We start from the raw sequence: 22,081 nt of genomic DNA on the forward strand, positions 1-22,081 counted from the left end.
ACCCTTTGCTCTAGTATGTTTCCCAAATAGCCTGTTATAGCCTGCATTTCTGCTCCTTCAGCATTCTTGTGCCACTAACAAGAATGGGCAGCAGCTGCTAGACCAAGCAGGAAGCTGAGGTGACTGAGTGGTGGTGCCAAGCTGTGTGCTGGGAGAAGGTGGGGAAATTGGGCAAAAGGTGGTGTCAGTGTGACTTTTGGTGGTGGGCCCTGTGAAGGTGAGCAGCATGCTGGTGGTAGGATTGGGAAGGTTAACCATGACTTGGCAGCAGTTGTGGGTGGTTCATTTAGGCATTCCAGAAGCATATGTGTGCAGCTGTCTGTTGGCACAGGTGATGTGATCATAAATGCATTACTGCAGAGCAGAAAATGTGGGGACGGTCATACATGAAGAAGGCATTAATCTCTACTAGAGGCAGAATCCCCAGTTGGTTTTCTCACTTATCTTAATGCTGATGTTCTGGGCATCATTGATTTGCAGAATAGGCTGAGACAGTATGAGTGGCGCGGAGAGCTAATTCTGCTCTTTGTGTAGTGTATCAACTGTCCCATATAGAATCCCTGTAAAAATTTTTTTTTACACAAATCGGGAACTAAAAAAATTGGCTCTAATGAAGGCACAAGTGGGGTACATTTTCGCATACAAGTGACCTAACCATAATGGGTACAATTTTGAGTGGTTCTGTGAGATCTTATAAAGAAAACGTGCTGATAGAAAAAATGTGGTTGCTGCCATTTCTGATCTTAAAATGCATGCAGAGTGACGCTGTGAATCCTGCTACACCTCCTAGATGCCTGGTCCACTCGTCTCTTCCTCCAAGCCAGAGGACACTTGTGTGATGGAATAGTCACAAGGTTGTTAATTCCGTTCAGATTTTGAACACCTTATGCCAGCTATAGGTGGATTAACATTCGGCTGGTTCAGCAGGGACTGGCCAAATTTTTGATCCCTCCTATGGCCAGATCTGTAAAACTTAAAAGGTTAATTCTTGCATACAAACTTGATGTAAGCGATTACCATCTCCACTAGCATCAGCTGATGTAACGGTGTAATCTCCTGGATGTACAGTCTAGGGTTGTACCGATACTAGTATTGATACCGAGTATTTGCTGAAGTACTTTTACTCGGGCAAATTCTCCCAATGCCTGAGCCGATACATTTGCATGAAGAGGCAGCTCCCGGAAGTCAGTGAGCGGAGAGTGATTCCTGGCTGCAGTGGGGAAGGTAAACTGGCCGGGTGTGGGTCGTTGCAGCAGTGATCTGGGCCGTCACATTAGTTAACAGAATTTACTGCCCCCGTTCTCTGTTGATTGAACAGCATGACGCCCATCTTGGTACACCCTGCACTCGGCCTCAAGCAGCAGTCACAAGGTGGCAGCGAACATCTGGATACACCCAGCCCATATAGTTCACTATATGGGCTGGGTGTAACAAGATGTGCCTGCTGCTTACTGAGGCAGAGTGCAGGATGTACCAAGATGGCGTCGCAGCACTTGTATACTGGAGAAAGTTTAAACCGTTTATTGATTGTCTCATCGTTTATCATGCCAGGCTGCCAGCAATTGCTAATGCAATCAGTGCTGCATTTCATTGCCACTGCCTGCCCATCAGTCAGTGCAACTTATCAGCGCTGCAAAGATATCATTAGTATTTTGCTTTGAAAACTGTCACATGACTTAAACTATCAGTATCAGCGAGTACTTAAAAAAAAAAAAAAAAAAAAAAAATTTAAATACAATACTTTTACTTAGTCTTTAAGTGGTATTGATGCAACCCTAGTACGGTCCATGATCCCCCACAACAATCATGCATTCAAAAAATTCTTCAGCAAAGGGCCACAGATTATCCACTATAACTTTGGCATGAAACCACTTGTGTGTAAACAGAAGCAAGGCACTCTTGCATACCCTCCCACCTGTCACTCGGGGTGTGATTGCTCCCTCACTATAGCCAATGATCCTTGGGTATAAGCTGCACAAGTCTGATTTACACTGGGAACCAGTGAGTAAACTTGGTTGCTATGCTTCAGTGTGACCCTTATGTCTTCAGACAGTTGATTACAAAGCTGGTTTCCTTCCTTCCAGGTCAACTTTTATAACTAATTGGCTATACTAAGGAAGAATTTGGTCATCTGCAAAGGGGAATGATCTTTCTAGAGTAAAGCAAGCCTGAAATATAAAATGAACCTCCTTAGCCTAACTACTGATCAATGAACTGGAGTTGACATGTGCCTACAGGTTCATAGAACCCTGAAAATCTTTCTGGGGGGGGGGGTTCCCATTACTGCCCTCTAGAAAAACTGGCTTAAGGCAGCTTTAAGGTGCTGGTGTGCTTCCAGGATGGTTTTTCACTTAATCTTGATGGCATTTGGACCTGTCTCAACAGATATTTGACCTTGGACTTATATGAGAATGCAAAACCAGTCTGACATGTACAGAAGGTCAACTGCAGGTCAATATATGCCTGTGGTGAATTCTCAAGACAATCTTAACCACTTCTAGCCCAAGCCAATTCTGGCACTCCTCTCCTACATGTAAAAATAATTTGTTTGCTAGAAATATACTCAGAACCCTCAAACTTGTGTGTGTGTGTGTGTGTGTGTGGGGTGGTTTTTTTTTTTTTTTTTTTTTTTTTTTTTCGGGAGACCCTAGAATAATATAGCGGTCGTTAATTCGCTTCTTCGTTACGGAGAGATGTGGGGTCTACAAGACCCTATCTCTCCTCCATGCTGGAAAGCCTTATTTAAAAATAAAGTATCTTGGCTTTCCAACTTAAAGGCCGGGTTTACATCTCTCAGTGCTGGAAGTGACCTGTCACTCCCAGCCTCTGAAGGTCATAGATGGCTGGGGGCCATCTAGTCCTTGGCCCGCTATGATTGTTTGTTTTTTATATGAGGGAATCTGACCTCAGGCATTTTAGATTTTATAACTTAAAGCCCATATGACATCCATCTAGGGATAAGTGGATTTTATAACTTAAAGCCCATATGACATCCATCTAGGGATAAGTGGTTAAAATGTCAAACTGAAGCTAGTCTAGACAAGTGTGTGGTTTGTGTGTTTTTGTTTTTTTTTTTTTTTTTTTTTTTTTTGTTTTTTTTTTTGTTCATCTTTTCTTTTGATCTGAATATTTCTCACTTATAGAAATTTTAAGATTGGAGTCTTTAGTTTTTTTTTTTATTTTTTTTTTCCAGTTCCATTGCTGTGGTGCCAATAGCTCCAGTGACTGGAATAACTATCCCCCTTTTAAAGGCAGTGGCACAGTTCCTGACACATGCTGCAAGGTCATTGTAACTGGCTGTGGCAAGAATTCAACCAACATTTATACAAATGTAAGTATTGCATAACACCATTTTGGTAATGCTTGAGAGAAGCCTGAAGAAAATTTGAGTTTTTAAAACCTTGCACTGCAAAGTAGATTCTGTTGGCAACTGTATTTACACTTTTACTTTCGTGATCTCTGACCAGCATAGTGCACTGCTTTTGGCATAAATACATATTCCAGGGCAGTGTTTTATCATTGGGATGATTTTCTACAATAAAACTAGTCAGGTGGTGCATACTTTTTTAAAACCCTGTATGCTTTTACTGCATCTTCTATCGGCAATATAAACAGCCTTGGCCAAAACTGAGTGTCCTTCAAAAATGTAGTTTTGCTGGAGGTTGTATATGTGCATGGTTTTTCTGGCAAAGCTTAAAGTGTAAGTTCACCTTATTACAGAAAATCTGTAAGGTGAACTTACACTGGACCCCAAAGCTCGTATGGCTCAGTGCGTATTGCCCCTGCACCAGTCTGGGGATTTGACACCATGGCCACATCGCAAGAATTTGAAGTCGCGGTAGTGTGAAAGGGGCCTAAGACTTAGTGAAAATGTTTCGGTCTGTGGCAATATTATGGATCTATAAAATGCCTCCAATAACCAGTTTGTGGTTTTTTTTTTTTTTTTTTTTTTTTTTTTTTTTTTTTTTTTTATGCAGTGGCCCCTTAAATTCATAAGCTGGTCAAAAACAATTTTGTTACATACTTCTGTCACTTCACCCAGTTACTGTTACAAACTGCTTCTTCCCTGTCTGACTTTGTGTTAATCATCCTAGGAAAATAAGTAACAACCAATCTTATTTACTAAGAGTAAATTTAAAACCACTCAAAATGCGTACTTTTAAAAATGTCATATATGCCAGCATCCAATATGGGTCTCTTATGAGCACATTTCAACATGGCTCCTGCTTGCCCTACTTCCCCTATCCTCCAGCGTGCGCTCCACACACTGGAATTGACATAGGTGAAAATTATGTCACGGTTAAGGGCCCCTCCCACGCATTTCATCTGGTCTAACTCTCCCCCTTCCTTCTCCATAAGCACATTACCAGGCACATGTGTCAAACATGTCTTGCAACCATAACCACTGATCTATTTAATTTTGGTTCTTTAAAGAAGTTTTCTGTCTGCTTAAGTGCATTGCTTACTCTCATACAGGGATGTATTCAGGGTATCGATGATTGGATGAAAAAGTATGTAGGCATCATTGCTGGAGTCGCCCTGGGAATTGCTTTCTTTGAGGTCAGTATTCCTTTTAAAATCTTGCTTAAAGGAATTGCATAATTTTTGTAAATCCTTTCATACAGTCAGATCTAGGAAACCCCCCCCCCCCCCGATTTGAAAAATTGTAATTAACAATGGCTGTAGCTAAATGAGTCATTGGGCTCTCCCTTCTGGGAGGGCACTGCCTGAAATCCTGTGGGGCCAGCTGGAAAAGTGACAAAGACACCATGGTTCTCTGGGGGGGGGGCTGTGTGTCTTGGAATACCTCTAATAAATCTAAAACCATATAGTATGGTGTTGTGCTACCTTTTAAACCTAATTGTGAAGGTAACCTATTGCATCTAAAAATACAGGAATAGATCAAAAAAGACCTAAAGGGTCTTGCAATGTCCACAACATAAACTGACTTTTCAGACATCAGTGATCTTACCACTCTGTAATTTTCTCTAAAGGAAATACTGGATGAGAAACGTGCATTCCACCACATGACCATTAAATCTGCTCACCAGCTCCTCCCACCTCCTAATGATAAAATGAGGTCAAAAAGCGCTTTTTGCTCTTGGCAGGGCTGATGAGGCTGCGGGGGGGGTGTAGATCTCTTCCACAATCCTCACTTAATACCATATAAGGCTCAAACATGCATATCTCATATAAAAGGGGAACCAAGAGTGCTCACTGTCTTTTTATTTTTTTTTTTTTAACGTAAAGTTGAAAGCACTCAATGGGATCCCTGTCCAATATGCATGTTCCGGTCTCACAGTTCAACCCAGCAACATGCTGTTGTTGATGCAGAACTTATAGGAGTCCTGCATCTGACATTCTGATACGGCTGGTTTGAGCGGTGAGACCGGTCTGTGCATATTGGATTTGAATTAAAGCCCATTGATCCTATTGCTACTTTGAGTGTTTATTTTTATTCCACTTTAAACGCAGTGTGAGCACCATTTGGTTTTCTTTTTATATTTGATGTATATGCAGTACTGAGTTTAGGTGGTGTGGGGTGTTTTTTTTTTCACAAAAAAAAAAAAAAATGCTGTAAACTAAGTGCTATAAAAAAAGTGTTTGAATTTTTCCGTTTACATTTTGTTAATTGATAAAAATCCAGTATTTGGTGTGACCACCCTTTTTACTTTCAAAACCACATCAATTCTTCTAGGTTCACCTGTGCAAAGTTTTTGAAGGAATGAGACGGGAAGGTTGTTCCAAACATCTTGGAGAACTAAGCACAAATCTTGTGTGGATGTAGGGTGCCCTAAATCCTTTTGGCCCTTCATATAATCCCAGACACAATGTTGAGATTAGGACTCCATGGGGCCCAACCTTTACTTCCAGGGCTCTTTGTTCTTTACACTGAAGATGGTTCTTAATGACATTGGCTATATATTTGGGGGGGTTGTCCTGCTGCAGAATAAATTTGTGGCCAATTACATGCCTCCCTGATGGTATGGCATGATTAAGTATCTGCCTGTATTTCTCAGCATTTAGGAACGCCATTGATCCTGACAATCTCCATTTGCCAAAACTCCAGAATTCTCCAACTCTTATTTGTGCACTGAAGGTCTGGACAGTGGTACAATAAGTGTCTGCAGGCACTAGAGCGTGCTTGAGGTTCCTTGCACGTTTGAGGCTGCATTTCTGAGAATGGAGATTTGGTCAGGATCAATGGTGTCCTCAATGCTGAGAAATCCAGGCAGATACTGATCTGTGCCATATCATGGAAGCGTGTGATTGGGGCCCCAAATTTATTCTGCAGCAGGACAATTGCCCCAAACATACAGCCAATGCCATTAAGAACCATCTAGTGTGAAGGAGAAGTTCTGAAAGTGATGGTTTTGACCCCAGGGTTCTGGTCTCCATGGTCTGTCTGGGATTGCATAGAGACAGAAGGCTTAGGCAGCCTACATCCACAGAAGATCAGGTTAGGGCTTCCAAAATGTTTGGAACAACTTACCTGCCGCGTTCCTTCAAAAACTGCAAGTGTACCTAGAACTAACGATGCTATTTTGAAGGCAAAGGGTGGTCACACCAAATTTTGATTTGGATGTCTCCTCTGTTCATTTACTTTCCATTTTGTTGATAAACACTTCTATGTCTGAAAGCATTCTTCTTTTTAAATCATTTTTTCACATCCACCTAAAACTTTTGCACAGTACTGTATATTTAGTCCTTGTATGATATTAAGTGAGGATCATGGAAGAGATCCATCCCTCGCAGCCACATCGGCCCTGCCGAGGGCAAAAAGCGCTGTTTGATGTAATTTTATGATTGGAGGGCAGAGGAGGAGATGAGCAGATTTGTCACATGGTGGAATGCACATTTCTCACCTCATATTTAGTTGGAGAAGAGAATTGACAGCATTCTCGCAGACTTAATCACTGGGGTCTGGAAGTCAGTTTGACTTTAATCACTTTAGCTGTGTGTGTGTGTGTGTGTGTGTGTGTGTTTTTATATATGTACTTGCATGTTAATGGGTACAATTTAAGATTAAGGGTAGTACTACACCATAGTATATTTTTGATTTATTAACATGAGTGGAATCATTTTAATTTTTTGTTGGCTGCAACCCAGTCTTTTGTATTTTGAAGGACTGTGCAGATTGGTTTTGGTTTGAATACTTCCCAAGTTCCTGCTTTTATCTGAATGCAGACCCACTGAGTACTGTTGCTACTCTTGGCTCTGCTTTCTAAGGTGAGGTGGCCTCTCTTGGGTTGTATGCTAGGGCTTTTGGGATTTTTAGCAGAGCCTCTTGTAGAGCTAAAAGGGGGAAAAGTTTAGATGCAGGCTTAAGTTTGCTTGGATATAATTGAGGTAGAAATGTCTTTGTTCACATTGATGCAATTTGACATGTCAAATCAACTGCTATTGCCTGCAATGGAATAGTCCGAATCAGTGTGACGCCGACTTCACAGTGCTGCACTGATTCCCAAAAGTAGTTTCTGTACTACTTTTGCTGAATTAATAATAATAAAAAGAAAAATTATAATAATTTATTTTTTTCTCTCCTACAGGTAAGCCTATACAAGGCTTACCTGTAGGTACAATAAATCTCATTAAAAAAATTCACCGTTTAGGAGATATTTACTTTAGCAGCAGCCGGTGAAGTCACTTGCACATGCGCTCTAAATAGACTGCCATCTATTCAAAACTGCTGTGGGCAGTGACGTCATCGTGGCTCAGACCCTATGGAAGACTAGGTGAAGTAGGAAGCTCCTACAGTGGTGACAGGGTGTTGCTGGGAGCTTTAATGTTCGGGTAAGTCTATCATAATAAGCAGTGCATACTAGCACATTATGGCTTAAACTGCCTGGGGGGAGGGTTTTTAAAATATATTTTGTGGTTTGCTACTGCTTTAAGACACTTCAAGTGGTCATGGATGGATCAAAATTTAGAGGGTCTGAAAGTGTCCTTTTATGGAGACCTTAACTGTCATGCATGAGCAAGGTGACTGTCTCTGTAAGGTGCATTAAAATAAAAGTAAGTAATTGGTGACTGCGCTTAGGATACCCACTAGGTATGCAGCCTCCCCTAATATAGTGCCCCTAAGGGGTCTATAAAGGTGTGAATGTAGTAAGAGGGGATGGTGGCGTTCCATAGCGCGTAGTGGCCAGTTAATGGTGTGTTCCTATTATTATTATTATTATTATTATTATTATTATTATGGTATGATATACCTAAAAATAGTGGCTAAATGATGTGTGTGCATCACACCACAAACAAATATAATGACTAAATACCCTGCTGGTGCATAAACAGTGCTTAAAAGCAATATGCCAATCAGGGGATCAGGTATAACCCAATCAAGAAATCAAAAATTTGACCAAAAAATTAAAATAAAACAAAATAATATAAAATAAAAATAGAAGGCATTCATATGCATAATTGTCTGCTGTGAGTGGGGTACCTATAAGCAGACCCACTCCAATACCGTGATTCCACAAATGTGGATAGTGTATACAAAAGTGCTAAAGTGAATATACAAATAATAGTCCATATAATCTAATGTTCATTCACAAATGGATGACACACACATGGTGACTTATGTGTGTTCAAAGGAACTTGAAAAAATGTTATAAGAAAAAAAGGTGTTCATAAATAAATGTGCCAAATATTAGTCCATATAAGGAGCTAATCTCTTCACTCAATGTGAGTAACACCTAAAATGGTGACTTAAGGTGTTTTTCAACGAATTCTCTCGTGACTTTGTGCTCCCCCTCCTGGGTCCCTACTCACCGAATCCACTCACCCCCACAGGGGTAAAGTGCTTGCAGTTATAACCACTGCGGTCACTCCACCACCATAGTTATTCTGATGCCTAGGATGTCCCTCCTTTCTTCAGGTACTTTAGGTGTGTCTGTAGTAGGTTCTATTCAGAAGTATTGCTGCTTCCCAGTCTACCATGCACAGTGAACTGGTTCCAGGGTGGACTAATATTTGGCACATTTATTTATGAACACTTTTTTTTTTTTTTTTTTTTTTTTTTTTTTTTCATAACATTTTTTTCAAGTTCCTTTGAAAACACAAGTCACCATGTGTGTGTCATCCATTTGTGAATGAACATTAGATTATATGGACTATTTGTATATTCCCTTTAGCACGTTTGTATACACTATCCACATTTGTGGAATCACGGTATTGGAGTGGGTCTGCTTATAGGTACCCCACTCACAGTAGATAATTATGTATATGAATGCCTTCTATTTTTATTTTTTGTTTTAATTTTTTGGTCAAATTTTTGATTTCTTGATTGGGTTATACCTGATCCCCTGATTGGCATATTGCTTTTAAGCACTGTTTATGCACCAGCAGGGTATTTAGTCATTATATTTGTTTGTGGTGTGATGCACACACATTTGGCCACTATTTTTAGGTATATCATACCATAATAGGAACACCATTAACTGGCCACTACACGCTATCTAGGGAGCGCCACCATCCCCTCTTACTGCATTAAAATGAAGCCCTGTATAATGCGTTTGATGCTTTGCCATGCATTCTATGCCAAAATAAGCTTCCCAAATGCTTTTCTTTATTTTTGTAGCTCATTGTACATAACTACTTATATTACTTATTGGCATGGGTCACCACTGATGGCAGTGCTCCAAATGTGTACCATTTAACCAGTGCTAAATGTCACTTGTGTAGCGTACCCCAAGGAAGCCATTTGTATCTGTGTACTATCATTCTAGCTTAGATCTATGCAAGATACTAGTAATACTGAAGATATATTCCCATACCCACCAACCACACAAGTACTGAATTCTGCCAATTATTATAGAAATGCTTTGGGTATGTCAGACCTAATTAGGACAGGAAAGTGAGTAGCTTTAGTCTTTCTAACCCACTTGCTTGAGTCATTCACATGGATGTATTGAAGCCAGAGGATACTGCAGTTGTGGCGGCCTCCATGGTCTCTACAGGTTTTCATCAAAGTGTAACTTGGGCAAAACTTTTCGTTTTTGCGTGGAGAGGGATTACAACATCTATCGGGTTTTGGTAGCTGTCTGTGCCCACCCATTGGGGAAATTTACCCTCTATTTTTCCGGTTTAACATTCTCATTGAAAGTGAGAATCCCAAATATTGGGTTGTCCCCAGAACAAGAATAGAAGGGTGGGGGAATCTTCCAATGGTGACACTTTTGGGGGATTTCCTCACTACCGTCTAAAAATGAGAAGTTGTGCCTTTCAATATCTGATATCTCGTGTGCCACCTACCTGTTTTCAACTATTTATATATAATTTTTTTTGTGTGGGGTTGGTTTTTTTTATTTTTTTTAGATCTTGGGTATAGTCTTTGCTTGCTGCTTGATGAAGGGAATTCGCAGTGGATATGAAGTGATGTGACCTGGCGCCGTGCACAAGATTATGCCGTGATGTCACTTCCCCATATTGCCATGTTAAGACAAACTAGCGTTTGCTCTCCTCCCTATTGTGAACACGTTTGCACAAGCCATTCTATGATCCGGAATGGCACAGTCACTTCTGTGTGAATTTGGTTACAAAAAAAGCTGTTTTTATATGTATTTGTCATTGAGTTATTGCAGCTGTTGCTTTACTCCTATTTTCTTTTTGAATTATTTTGTTGCTGTACTTTAGTCTAAATGTTTTACAAGAGTTAAGATTTTTGCTGGTATGCTTAAAGGGGCAAACAGTCGTCATATGAACTTCTTGTTTTAAAACTAAGAGTGGTATTTGAAAATAATTTATAAAATTTAAATTTGAGCTTGGCTTTAGGAAACTTTGGAAGCAGATTGCTACATTCCTTCAGTGCCTTTATATTCTGTACCAGCCTCACTACAAAAAATTTGGGTTTCTGGTCCAGAAAATCTGTATAAAATGTATATGTAGCTTATGTGCCATAAGCAATGCCTAGGGAAAATTTATATATTTTATTCAAAGTTAGCAAGTACCCTATAGTCCCTTTTTTCCATTACAATTTCCATTTTCTACAAAGCACAAAATATAAATGCCAAGAATAAAGTGATATAACGGCCTTTCTGTCTGTTTTTATTGACTGGTTAGTTCCTGCTGTTTTTGTTAATGGCTTTTTTTTTTTTTTTTTTTTTTTTTTTTTTTTCAGATCTTAATAGATATATTCTTGTTTATACTGATTTACACAATCATCCTTGGTTCATTATGTCTGTGTACTGGCATTTTCACTTTAAACTGGTTGTAAATGCTTACATACAGTATTTCTCAAATGTGAGTACACCCCTCACATTTTTGGAAATATTTTCTTTTTTCATGTGACTACACTGAAGAAATTACACGCTGCTACAATGTAAAGTAGTGAGTGTACAGCTTGTATAACAGTGTAAATTTGCTGTCCCCTCAAACTCAACACAGCCATTAATGTCTAAACCGCTGGCAACAAAGTGAGTACACCCCTAAGTGAAAATGTCCAAATTGGGCCCAAAGTGTCACTTTTGTGTGGCCACCATTTTTTCCAGCACTGCCTTAACCCTCTTGGGCATGGAGTTCACCAGAGCTTCACAGGTTGCCACTGGAGTCCTCTTCCACACCTCTATGATGACATCACAAAGCTGGTGGCTATTGGATACCTTGCACTCCTCCACCTTCCGTTTTTTTGAGGATGCTCCAATAGGGTTTAGGTCTGGAGACTTGCTTGGCCAGTCAATCACCTTTTTACCCTCAGCTTCTTTAGCAAGGCAGTGGTCGTCTTGGAGATGTGTTTGGGGTCATTATGTTGGAATACTGCCCTGTGGCCCAGTCTCCAAAGGGAGGGGATCATACTCTGCTTCAGTATGTCACAGTACATATTGGCATTCATGGTTCCCTCGAACTGTAGCTCCCCAGTGCTGGCAGCCCCAGACCATAACACTCCACCACCATGCTTGACTGTAGGAAAGACACACTTGTCTTTATATTCCTCAACTGGTTGCTGCCACACACTCTTGACACAATCTGAACCAAAATAATTTTATCTTGGTCTCATCAGACCACAGAGTAATCCATGTCCTTAACCTGCAGTTTGCTGAAGACAAGCAGACTTTCTTGTGCATCTTTTAGAAGAGGCTAATTTTGATGTGGCGTATGGTCTGAGCACTGACAGGCAGAGACCCCCCCCCCCCCCCAAAAAAAAAAATCCCTTCAACCTCTGCAGCACTCATATGTCTACTTCCCAAAGACAACCTCTGGATATGATGCTGAGCATTTGCACTTCTTTGGTCGTCCATGGTGTGGCCTGTTCTGAGTGGAACCTGTCCTGTTAAACCGCTGTATGGTCTTGGCCACCATGTTGCAACTCAGTTTCAGGGTCTTGGCAATCTTCTTATAGCCTAGATCAGTGATGGCGAACCTTGGCACCCCAGATGTTTTGGAACTACATTTCCCATGATGCTAAACTACACTGCAGAGTGTATGAGCATCATGGGAAATGTAGTTCCAAATCATCTGGGGTGCTAAGGTTCGCCATCACTGGCCTAGGCCATCTTTATGTGTAGAGCAACAATTTTTTTTTTTTTTTTTTTTTTTTTTTTTTTCCCCCCCTTTTCAGTTCTTTGCCATGAGGTGCCATGTTGAACTTCCAGTGACCAGTATGAGAGAGCAATAACACCAAATTTAACAAACTTGCTCCCCATTCGCACCTGAGACCTTGTAACACTAATGAGTCACATGACGCCAGGGAGGGAAAATGGCTAATTGTGGGACATTTTCACTTAGGGGTGTACTCACATTTGTTGCCAGTGGTTTAGACATTAATGGCTGCATGTTGAGTTATTTTGAGGGGACAGCAAATGTACACTGTTATACAAGCTGTACATTCACTACTTTCTAGCAAAGTGTCATTTCTTCAGTGTTGTGACAGATATAATAATAAAATATTTACAAAAATGTGAGGGGTGTACTCACTCTTGTGAGATACTGTATACCCAGTGAAGTGACCTGACCTCAGGTGATGAACAGCTACAGCTTCTGTAGGAGGATTTGTTTCATCCCTGTGTATCTGCAGCCATCTTTGTGCTGAATTTATAAAGCTTGTCAGTGTTCAGAAAGGGGGGGGCAGAGGTATGAAGTTGCACTCTGCAGAGCTTGGTGAGCTGATTGGAGAGAAGGGGTGCCCCCCCCCCCCCCCCCCCACACACACACACACACACACACACACACACACACACACACACACACACACACACACACACACACACACACACACCTGGCGGTCCCCCCTGTCACCATTTTTCTTAGTGTCAGGAGCACTTGTCATAAGTGATTCATGCTGATGGCAGATGATTGAAGCAGCAGACCAAAATGACAGGGTGCACTTGTCTCAATTCAAAGCACCATCAAGGGATATGCTTTTGTTCAGATTTCATGTCTGAGGTTTACAACCACTTTAACACTGGGTACACACTGGCTGAAAAATGGTTGGTTCTGCAGGAACTGGCCCTTCTGTTGAACGGGCATGTTGGAAACTCTGCCAGAGCTGAACAAAGTTTCTTGGCTGGTTCCCCTGTCAGAACAGCTGGGCAAATCCCTATACTGACATCGCTTGTGTTAAGTTGGCCATAGGTGAATGGAATTCTGAAAGCATTTTCTTTTTAAAATCGTAACTAGGAATTTTTGTTTGCCTTTTGCACCATTTAGTGGGCCACAGCACCGGCTTATTTATTTTTTCTTTTCTCTTTCCCGTGTGGCCATTGCATTCGAGTAATTGGGCATTTTGGAAATCAAAAACAAATAACTAATCGAATTGTGCGAGAAACATAATTGAAAAAGTAATGCATGTGAGCTGGGATCTAGAAAGAAAAGATTCCCGGCCACATTCTTTTCTGTAGCAATATGAGTTGAAATTAAAGGCTTGGATGGTCAAATGTTGAAATCAGTGCTTCACCTTTGATTACAAAACGCAGAATGTCTAATTTTCAAATGTTTTGTTTGGAATTTGACCCATGTATGGATCTGCATTAGCCCAGCCATCTGTCAGGTAGGTGGGGCTGTTGTGTTTTTCTCATTCAGCCTGCTGGGTTAAATATGGGGGGGGGGCTTTGGTGTGGAAAAGGCTTAAAGGGTAACTCAACTTTCTTGGGGGGGGGGGGGGGGGGAGCAAACAAAAAATAACATTAAAATATGACTAGCAAATGCTAATTACCTTTCCAGTCCTGTTTTTTTTTCTGTTTAAATGCAATATGGCTACCTTGAGGTGTTCTGTACACAGAATGCCACCCAGATATGTAATTTCCTGCTTATGCGATTCGCCCATCCCCCCCCCCCCCAGGAGTCTACAGATTTCAGGCATCCCCTACAGCAAAATTTCACTTTTTGTTTGATACTCCCAATAGAAAATCATGTCTAAAGGGATGCGGACGCTGAAATTTTCCTCATTAGAGCCCTGCAAGTGCAGCAGCTGATTGATAATTGTGAAACCACTCCCATTAGACTCACTTATCACATGGACACAGAAAAACACATGTATTTCTTCAGCATGACAAAAGGTAGAAATCTGCAACAAGTTTGTTAAAATCCTTGTAATGTACATCCAGAGGGGAATGTGTTTTTTTTTTTTTTTTCCCTTAAAAAAAGTGGAGTAATGCCCCATACACACGATCCGATTACTGGACGAACGATCGTCTGTTTTTTGTTTTTTTTTTGTATGCTAATCTCACGTCAAATCTGATGAGTTTACTAAAGTCACGAAAATTCTTGTACTACAGAATAAAAATTCGGAAGTGATGTCGTGTTGTAATGCATGTAAAAAATTGTATGAAAAAAAAAAAAATTTCCATGCATGTCCGATAGAATAATATCGGATGAACTGTCCTGATCGGCTCTCGAAAGCTCTGTACTAACGATCCGATTATCGTATGATCGATTCGAATGCGGCATTTTTTGGATCATGTGTATGGGGCTTTACTCTGTCTTTTTTAAATTGTAACCCTTCATATTCTCTGCCCAGTACTGTTTGGGACTGAACGAACAACAAGGGATGGCGCTCACGGATAAATCCACTCTCATCAAAAAGATGTATCTACCGTTGTAGAGTCTAATGATCTATCATCGGTGTTCTGGAACAAGATGAACGGTCCACTAGAAAAGGGCAGCCTGTAGTAGGGGAGCAGAAGTGGTCTCTGACATGCAAAAAGAATAGACTAGGCGCCTGTTCTATTTTTTTCCTGTTTTGGGACTGGCCTACTAATCACATGCATGTAGCTACCACCTGTGGAGGAGGACATGGATATAAAAGGGTGACAGCCGAGGCCTGTTAAAAAAAAAAAAAAAAAAAAACACACACAACAAACACACCTTAAATCTATAAGTCCCTGCTTAGAAGTGTCACTTCCTTTCTTGTAAATGTTAAAAGCCTAAAATCACCCTCCTTTCCTGTGTCAAGACAAGCATTTTGCAATGTGTCTCAATAGAGGAAAAAGAAAAAGAAAAAGAAAAATGTCCTCATAAAGACCATCGCCTAGGGGTTAAATTTGAGTGCTGGCTGCAACACATTCAGTCACAAGCTGAAGGTGGGAGGCAATAGTTACACGTTTGTTTTTTGTTAGTTTTTTTTTGCTGGGCTGCATCTGTGCAACCTTTGCTTGGACTGCACCATCTTTGAATATTTATAAGCAGGGCTGCTAAGGGAGTACCACTGGGCCTCCTCACTTTAAGGGGAGGAGGGGGACCCTGTAAGTTTCACAAGGCATCCAAAGGGCAGGCACTTTCTTTTTGCTTCCCCCTTTCCCTGTGGTTCCTTGGTGGTCTGACTCAAATCTTCGAGGCCCCATCAGTTCAGCCAGGGGGACCTAGGAGGCTGTGAAATGGAGGGACTATTTCCCCCCCCCCCCCCCCCCCCCCCTAAAAAATCTGAAATATTGATTAAGGTTCTGGCTCTTGGAGTGATATCAATCTCAGCAACTTCTTCACTTCCTGCCTCCTTCAGCAAGTAGGTTCTGAAGAGAGAGCAGGCTCAGACTGGGGGGGGGGGGGTTAAAACAGTTTGAGGAAAGTGGGGACCAGCAAGTCTGCGGTGAGTTTTGTCTCCAGAAAGGTAAATCACTAAAACACCCCATTCACAGTTCACCTATGCCATCCTACCCCTGTTGCCCGTGAATGATTTATACAGCAGCTAAATTTGATTATCCTTGGGATAATCACACAGTGCAGGTGCATTGAACCACACTCCGCCTGTATGGTGTGATTATCATAATTAAGAGGCCATCTTTTACCTGCATTCAGCTTTCCCATTCATTTCTATTGGGACACACGGCTGAATGGACAGAATATGTCATGTGGGTGCGGCCAGGTCCCTGAATGCATACAGGGTGTATTTGGGGACCTGCACCCACATTGGGATACATACTGGCATGAGGATGTACGCAACACTTTGTGCATCCCTGTGCTGGTAAAAGATGGCCTTGCACAGGAGAGTCATATCTGTGGCACCATGTATGAATGGGCCCTTACACTTGTGTTTAGGGGAGTTGGTCAATAAAAAAAAGTAGCCTCCCCCCCAACATCTCACCCTTATACTGCAAAGCAGCAGAGGGGTAGGGTAATGTATGCTGTGGCCATGATGCTTTTAGTGCAGCAAAAATGATCCCTGCTGTTGTGTTTAGCCACCGATCACCCCTGATTTCCCGGGCTCTCCCATTCCATCATGTTGGGTTAAACTAAAATATGTGAATCTGACAGAGCTAATGAATATTAGAAAATATATAAATATAGTGTGTATATATATATATATATATATAATTTTTTTTCCTAGTATGCAGTAGCGATGTCAAATTCACGTATTAGTTTGTTTTTTTGTGTTTTCAATATATTGATAGCAGCTGCAATATATGTTGTTAGGTGTTCCATTGGCACAGATTTTATTTGATATCAGGTTGGGTTGGCAGTGCACAAACGAGAAGGAGGAACATTTTTTTTTCCCTCCCTCCCCTCTGTGTCACTTCCAGTTTCAGTTCTTACATGGCTGGTACCAGCCAGGAGAGCTGCCAATCAAACTGATCTGTGTTTTAACACCTGCCTTGGGGGGCAGAGGAGGGATCAGAAGTTAATAGACCCCATATCCCCTCTAAAGAGGAGCTGTCATTGGCAGGTATATCACAAGGGATTTCATTCATCCCTTCTGATAGCAATAATGTTGAATGAAAAAAAAAAAATAGTAAAAAAGCAATATTTCTAGCGCCAGAGCTCACATTTAACTGTAAACTGATAACCTGTAAAGACTTTTAAAGCATTGCATATGGAGAATATTAGGTACTGTAGTTTGTTGCCATTTCACAGGCATGTGCAATTTTTTTTTGAGGACCTGGCTCAAATATATATATATATATATATATATATATATATATATATATATATATATATATATATTTTTTTTTTTTTACATTAATTTGTATCCACTAACACCAGTACTGTGATCCACCAGGATGTTTCCAGGCTCCCTCCTGCCTCATATAATTTTGTGTGTTGAGGCGCTAGCTATTAAAGTGTACACCATATATCTGATACATAAATCAACATCAGAAAAAAAAAAACACAGTGAATGAAAGTAAAACAATTGCATGCTGTTGATAGCAGTGAAAAGATGTCCTGTGATTAATTACAGCAATAACTATCCTTTATGCAATTTCTTTGTCACCACGTGTTCATTTGTGATCCATACTCTTCTTACTTTAAAGTGCTCCTTTTTACAAATGTGCACCACCACCTATAGTAAGGGGGCCACTCACCAGATGGCTTTGGGCCACCAGGACCCTCACAGCTTTTATGAAATTCCTTTGGATGTATGCTGATAACATAATGTCACCAGCAGGGGTATCCCAAAATGAAAAAACAATACCAAAGAATCGTGCAGTACGTTTATTTAAAACTTTTCTCATAAAAACATAAGCCAGTAAACTCACATTTCCATGTGCCGTGTAGTGGCACCCACTGTAAATCGCCTGGAAGGCAGCATCAGGAAGTTGTCATTTCCGGTGAAATGCATTTGAGGTCCTTGTAGCGGTGGTATTTCCAGTCTCGTCACGTCCGACTTGGGTGGTATGCAGGTGGAACGTACGCTGGCTCAAAGATACGAGCGGCGAGGATTTTAAACAATCCAGGCCATTTACAGTGGGTGCCTATGACCTGTGAACAAAACACAAACAATATTTAATCTGTTTGACTTTCTAGAGCCACTTTCAATGGCCCCTGAAAAAGAAACCGAAAGACAATTACACACAATTATCACAATAAGTAAAGTGATACTAAAGTATTTCTGTAAAAATAACAAACATGTTATACTTACCTCCTCTGTGCAGTGGTTTTGCACAGAGCAGCCCAGATCCTCCTTTTCTGGGGTCCCCTGGGGGTGCTCCTGGCTCCTCCTCCTCCGCATCGAGTGCCCACACGGAGAGCCGCATTCCCTGGGGGCCCTCGTCGGCGCTCCTCGCCCCTCCTTCCTGTTGAGTGCCCCCACAGCAAGCAACTTGCTATGGGGGCAGCCGAGACGCAGCTCTGTGTATCTGCGGTTCAGCCACGCCCCCTCTCACATTGGCTAACTGACTTTGACAGCAGCGGAAACCAATGACGCCACTGCTGTGTCTCAGCCAATCAGGAGATATTTATCATTGCGATAAAAAAAAAACCTTCTGCCTTTACAACTACTTCAAGCTTATTATTATTTATTTTATTCCCTAAGCTATTTCCAGTTACCAGTACTGCCAGGGGAATAAATGTATATTTTCCTAAACTAAGTAGGCAGTATTCATAAACTTTGCCCTATTACTCAAGCTGACCATAGATGACTCGCCTTTTTTTTTTTCAGTCAACCAACTGAACAAACTCCTTAGTTCCCACAAGCGAGGTGGATGGAGGAACCCCACCCTGGGACATTGTATTCCGACAGCGGGACTCTCTGCTGTCAGAATACACCGATCAGCGGCTGCAGCCACTGATCAAGAAATGTTTTCCAGCATTCTCATTTGACAGAAGTCGATCTAATGATCAACTTCTTTGGAACAGTTCCCTACTGAACTGACCAAATTTCAATCCATTTGTGGCCCTTTGTTCTGGGTGGAGGTGTTCCTCTTAGATACATTTATTTCCCTGTACAAGGCTGAAAAGATTAGGGTTCTACAAATACTCTGACTGTGCCCTGGCCTGTTGCAATAGTAACATTTGAAGAATTTCTACCTGTTAGTACATTTGTTTACTGCATATACTTCTGCACCTGACTTGTACCTATCATTTACCCCTCCTGTCCCTGTGTATGTTGGAAAAACTATGCTAAGAAATGGCATTCCTAAGGCCAATCTTAGTAGGTCTATTCACATAACATTTATTAGCCATTGAGTAAATGAAGCCTCCATCATCCGCTGATAAAGCAGCCCAAAGATTATGCAATTTTCTTTCCTTCCACCACAGGTTGAAAGAAAGAAAATTTTTCAATTCCACCATCAACACAGTCAGAGTTGAAAGGGGAATTCCTCCCACAGCGCTATTGTGTTCTGCCGGCAGGGAGCCTTCTCTGCCATCAGAAAATGATTATCATTGCTTGCAGCTATAGCCACAGGCAGTGATCGCATGAAAAAAATCTGACAGGCTGGTTGTACTTAAGTCGATGGATGGATCGACTTTAGTACAACCAGCCTGCCCATAGATTGGCTGGTCACTCCTTTACTGATTGAGATTTTGAGATTCAATTCTTCTATGGCCGGCATGTCAGGGCAGTTGCACACTTTCCTATACAGTGAAAGATACTTTAGAACAATGCAAAATATACTGCAACTCTCTCATCCTCAACACTGCATCTGCTAAGTGCATCATTAAATGTACACTATATTGTCAAAAGTATTGGACATCCCAGTCTTAGTCCGTAGGGTTCAATATTGAGTTGGCCCACCCTTTGCAGCTATAACAGCTTCAACTCGTCTAGGAAGGCTGTCCACAAGGTTTAGGAGTGTGTCTGTGGGAATGTTTGACCATTCTTCCAGAAAGGCATTTGTAAGGGCAGGCACTGATGTTGGACAAGAAGGCCTGGCTCGCAGTCTCCGCTCTAATTCACCCCAAAAGTATTCTATCGGGTTGAGGTCATGACTCTGTGCGGGCCAGTCAAGTTCCTCCACCCCTAACTCGTTCATCCATGTCTTTATGGACCTTGCTTTCAGACCCACTCCTGTATGTCAGATTTTGACATGTGGCTGTGTCTGCGCAGCCGCTGCATCTACATTCACTTCCATAGGTTGACTGCATGCAGTTTGGATGGATGTGCCACAAGCTTGCTCTTCATAACCCAGTCCACATCGCACCGCTGAAATTGTTCTTGCAGCTGACCTTTTTTTGACAAATTGCTTGCTATAGCCAACAATCGCTCCATTTCAATACTGGAGGCAGTTGCAATCTTTAGAAGGTTTCCACCATTTTTTTTCTGTCTACGAGTTGCCTCCTTTCTGCTTCCCACTGCTCTGCCTTTTTGCTCAGATGTATCTTTAATTTTGAGCAGTACTGCAATTTCATAAGCCAAACTTTCTTTCATTTTTTTGTAAGTTGTCAGTAGTCTGTCACTATGTTGCTGACACTGAGACAATAGGACATCACACTGACTTTTAAGAGGCTCATCTACACATGAATGATAATTGGCAGAGGCATATTCCTATTGTTTACATACCTATAAGTAAGTTCCATTTCACAACTGTACAATCAACACAAGACAGAGCTCATTTGGTACAAATGTTACTATACTGGACTGAGCAGCATACAGAACTTTATTTTATTGAGTTCTCACAATCACTTACACAATTCAGACTCCAAACAAACAAAAAGAAAATTGTTCCTCTATAGAACAAAGAGCAATCCTATCTACCTTAACAATTAGCTTCATTGACCTGTAGCATTCATTACCTTATGATAACACACTTTCACATACACTCACACAAAACACTTAAAACTTCTGAATATCCACTGAAAAGACTCACTACTAGAGATGAGCCCAGGCGTTTTCAGATCCTTGTCCAAACCCACCTAAGTGTTGCCACAAGGAAACTGTCACTGAACTGGGTCAATAATAAGCAGCCGAGGCATTCCTCGCCCCACAGGCACACATATACCCACCCCTTGTTTACATGCAGATGTGGGCTGGGGAATGCCTCAGCCACTTATTATTGGCCCAATACAGTGACAACTTCCTGGTGGGATTGCTCAGGTGGTTTCAGACTGAGAACACGCCTGAGCTCATCCCTACTCACCACATGTCCAGTCCTTCAGGTTTCTGCAACGTCTGAGATCCAGCTGACTTTTACACTGAGATCTTTGCAGCAAGTCTTGATCATCCTTCTGGAAACATGAATTAGAGCAATTTAGTCCTGCAGGTTGTATCTGGGTTCTTGAATTTCCACATGCCTTCGGGGGTGGCAAATGTAGAATGTACAGTACTGCGTTTGGGGTGCCTTCACTTTTTTGAAGGACAAAAGGGTTGTTTTGATTTACAACTATACTGTACATATAATTTAATTACAAACAGGGGAGATGAAGAGGGGAGAGAAGGTCTTTACTAGATTAAATACACAGTCTTTATGAATCTTTCACACAAACAGGTGTGGACAGTAAATCCAGGGGTCCTACTGGTCAATGTGCTGACAATCTCAGGCATTCACCCAGTCCTTTTGTTGACGGTTGGTTTTGCAATCTTCATCTGCCTTAAAATTTGCTCTACCAGGAGGCAAATTTTAGCTCATATCACAGTTACATGTGTGATGATAATGCTAACTGGGCTCTCCACAACTGGGACAACAGGGCAGCCATGTTGTTCACAATTCTTTTCCAATGCTTTTTAATCATTTTAGTTTAAAAGTACATTTTCAAAACAACGTGACACAAGGCTTCCTAAATGTTTGCTTGGCACATATTCCGGAGCAACATATTAGACAGAACCATTTCTTATATACTCAAAATGAAATGACAGGGGCGAAATAGGATGACAATCATGAAACCGGAAATCCATAAATTAAAAGGGTTTGCAACTACCATGACAATGCTAATGTGATCTGCTGCACCCATGAACAGATACCATAAGCATAAATAAAGGGGATAAACTGGGTGGAAA

General features: G+C 41.3%; 1 protein-coding gene across 1 annotated transcript in view; it reads left to right on the forward strand.

The window, feature by feature from the left end:
- The window catches only part of CD63 (CD63 molecule), a 40,784-nt gene extending 29,751 nt beyond the window's left edge, over window positions 1-11,033 (forward strand). Inside the window, exons 6-8 of the mRNA XM_073614009.1 lie at window positions 3,194-3,331; window positions 4,477-4,560; window positions 10,318-11,033. Of these exons, the coding sequence (XP_073470110.1) occupies window positions 3,194-3,331; window positions 4,477-4,560; window positions 10,318-10,383 (288 nt within the window). The 3' untranslated portion in view covers window positions 10,384-11,033. The remainder of the gene's footprint in view (window positions 1-3,193; window positions 3,332-4,476; window positions 4,561-10,317) is intronic.
- The last annotated feature ends 11,048 nt before the right edge of the window (window positions 11,034-22,081 follow it).

This window comes from Aquarana catesbeiana, linkage group LG02 (assembly GCF_042186555.1).
Source record: "Aquarana catesbeiana isolate 2022-GZ linkage group LG02, ASM4218655v1, whole genome shotgun sequence".
In the NCBI taxonomy this organism is placed as follows: domain Eukaryota; kingdom Metazoa; phylum Chordata; class Amphibia; order Anura; family Ranidae; genus Aquarana; species Aquarana catesbeiana.